This window comes from Gossypium hirsutum, chromosome A07 (assembly GCF_007990345.1).
Source record: "Gossypium hirsutum isolate 1008001.06 chromosome A07, Gossypium_hirsutum_v2.1, whole genome shotgun sequence".
NCBI classification, from domain to species: domain Eukaryota; kingdom Viridiplantae; phylum Streptophyta; class Magnoliopsida; order Malvales; family Malvaceae; genus Gossypium; species Gossypium hirsutum.
This window is the reverse complement of record NC_053430.1, coordinates 19,096,371-19,099,077: the sequence shown is the minus strand read 5'-3', so window position 1 is coordinate 19,099,077 and position 2,707 is coordinate 19,096,371. Positions and strand designations below refer to the sequence as shown.

The 2,707-nt window shown below is 34.3% G+C and overlaps 1 protein-coding gene across 1 annotated transcript; it reads left to right on the top strand.

Annotated features, from left to right (window-relative positions):
* Positions 1-308: 308 nt before the first annotated feature.
* Positions 309-2,000, top strand: LOC121232187 (uncharacterized). The gene is made up of 3 exons (XM_041117709.1): positions 309-473; positions 634-858; positions 1,213-2,000. Exons 1-3 carry the CDS (start codon positions 433-435, stop codon positions 1,343-1,345), a joined length of 399 nt encoding a protein of 132 aa, XP_040973643.1. The 5' UTR covers positions 309-432; the 3' UTR covers positions 1,346-2,000.
* Positions 2,001-2,707: the final 707 nt, after the last annotated feature.

The window sequence follows — 2,707 nt, the reverse complement described above, 5'->3', positions numbered from 1 at the left end:
ATAGAGTAAAGGATTAAAATGTGAGGCGCGCGAAAAGGGAAGGACTGAAAAGAGAAATATTCCCTAGTCCTAGAGTGCAACGTTTCAGCGCAAAGGACCATACATGGTCAAAGGACCTGATTGAAACAGAAACAAAACTCGCGGCCCAAATCGAAAAAAATAAAAGGTTTGATTGCATTTCAACGCAAGATGGAGGGACTAAATGCATAAATTACCCATTAAGGACAAGCATGTGCAAGATTCCCCACTAATGTGCCGTTCATGATTGAAAAAAAGACCAAAAATGTTTTATATTTTTATTCTTTCACTTTTTGAATTTGCTAGAGGAAAAAGGCTCTGCCTTCTTTCAAACCACCATTTTTTTCAAACACCCAACACTTGGGTTTCTTAACACCTTGAGTGCCACCACGCCACCAAGACCGACGGCCGACGATGGAAGAAAAACCCCGGCGGCACGGTCACGGCCAACTCCGGTGAGTTTCTCCTCTCCTTATTTCTTTTGTTTTTATTTTCGTAAGTAGAAAGAAATAAAAAGAAATCAAACTAGATGTAAAAACACACAAAAATAAAGAAACGAAAATTACTTCTCCGATTCAAAGTTTATGTTTTTATTGTTCTTGTGTCCGTAAAAAGAGAGGAAGAGCCCCCTTTGCCGGCCATCGACCACCGCACCGGTCACCGGACGCCGGCGACGACGCCGCCGTTCGCGGTGGCCGGAAAACCAAAAAAAGCTCCCTTTTTCTCCTTTTTGCGAATAGAGTCCAGATCTAGGGTTAGAAAAGCCGAAATCCCGGCGAAAAGGGCCAAAATCGAAAGAGACCTTTCGGTTCTTCCTCTTTCCACCGCCGCCGGAAACAGGTAAACTCCTTTTTACTTTTATTTTTTTATCTTATATATATGTGTGTTGATTGAATGATAATAAAAAAAGAGAAAGAAATACTATAGAAAAACCGAAATAGAACGAAAATAAAGAAAACGAAAAAAAAACAAGGTGAATCACCTTCTAAAGCCCCCTTTTTTATTTCTTTCAATTTTTTCAAAAGCCGAATCTTCTCTTTTTTGTTACAAAAGTCCCCCCTCCTTTTTTTTTGTTTCTCTTTTTTTTCCCCCCTCCCTGGTCCGATTTTGCTTGTGGCTTTTATAGCCAAAAATACAATATTCTGTTAATGTTTATTGCTCCATTTTTTGTCCTTTTCCTTTGCTTGTTTGCAGGTGCGGCAAAAGGCATGGTGGTGGCAGACAGCATGGGAGAGTGGGAGTGGTGCTGGTGGCAGACAACATGGGAGAATGGGAAGAGGAAAGTGGGAGTCTAGGGTTTTGGGATTGGGCTTGGATGTTGGGCTAGGTTGATTTTAGGTTTTGGGTTTTATTATTTGGGTTATTTTGTTGGTATGGGCCCGGGCAAAAATGGACTTTTACAATAAGTACTCTCCCTTTTCTTTATTTTTTATTTTCATACTCATATAGTAACAAAATCAAATATATAACAGCAAAATGAAAAGAAAAAAGGGATTTTCAATTACCTCCTAAAAAACTGTTTTTTATTCAAACTTTTGGTATTGATTTCCATATGCGTATTATCGATCCCCTTTTATAGTACAAATGATGGCTTTTTATAGCCGGATTTTACAGCATAAAATAAAAAAAATAAAAACTCTATTTTCTTGCTGTCATTTGCTATTATCTGCTACTTGTTATTGTGGTTGTTAGTCCGTTGCAGGTACAAAGGTCGTGGTGCTGCTGACATGGAGAGGCCGTTCGTAGGGTGTGACGTAAAGCGTGAAGCAACGGCGCGTGGGGGAACTGATTCCAAGCGAGGCTGCGGCGCAAACCTTCCTAGGGTTTCAGTTCTTGAAACCGAAGTTTAGGTCTGTGATCTGGGCCACTGTAATGGGCTGTTAGCTTTGTTAAAGATTTGGGTTTATTGTTGGATTTAAAAAAAATGTAAATGGACTGGACTTTTAAATTATTTTGGTTTTATTATTTATTATTTATTATTTATTATTTTACTTTTTTGGTTTCGGTTTTGGTGTAAGCCCGGGCACAAATTGAGTCTTACACGGCTAATAATATTAAATATTCAACAATTATAGAATTAAATTAATTGTTTAAGATATATCAATTAAAGAAGGCAAGTTACTTTTCCTCAATTTACAACTAAACTTGAAGTTGAGAGCTTATAACTAGTACCAACATTAATCATTGAAAATGGGGAAGACAAATTTAAATTAAATATTAAATTCTTTATTTTTTTAATTTAAAAATACAAGTTTAATCATTAATACTATTAAAATTCTTCGGTTAAATTCATGTTCATATAACTTCTTCTTTTTGTTACATGGCTACCAAGTGATTACTTTTTATATTTCAATATGTCATACCAACGAATTTAATAGAAATTTTTTAATTATATTAACACAAAAGGTTTGAATTTTGAAAATATCTTTTATTTCATTTTCCATTTTCATTTTTAGAAAACAATTTTCATTTTCTATATTTTAAAAATTGAAAATTTATTTGGTAAATAGAAATAAAAATTTATTTTCAATAATGAAAAGATGATTGATAATTATTTTTTTATAATAGAAACACTAGAAATAAAAATAAATAATTTTTACATCCATATGGATTCGAATCAAGGTACTAGATTTAATATTTGAAACTTTAATGAAAAATAATAATTTTACCTTTATATGGGTTTGAACTA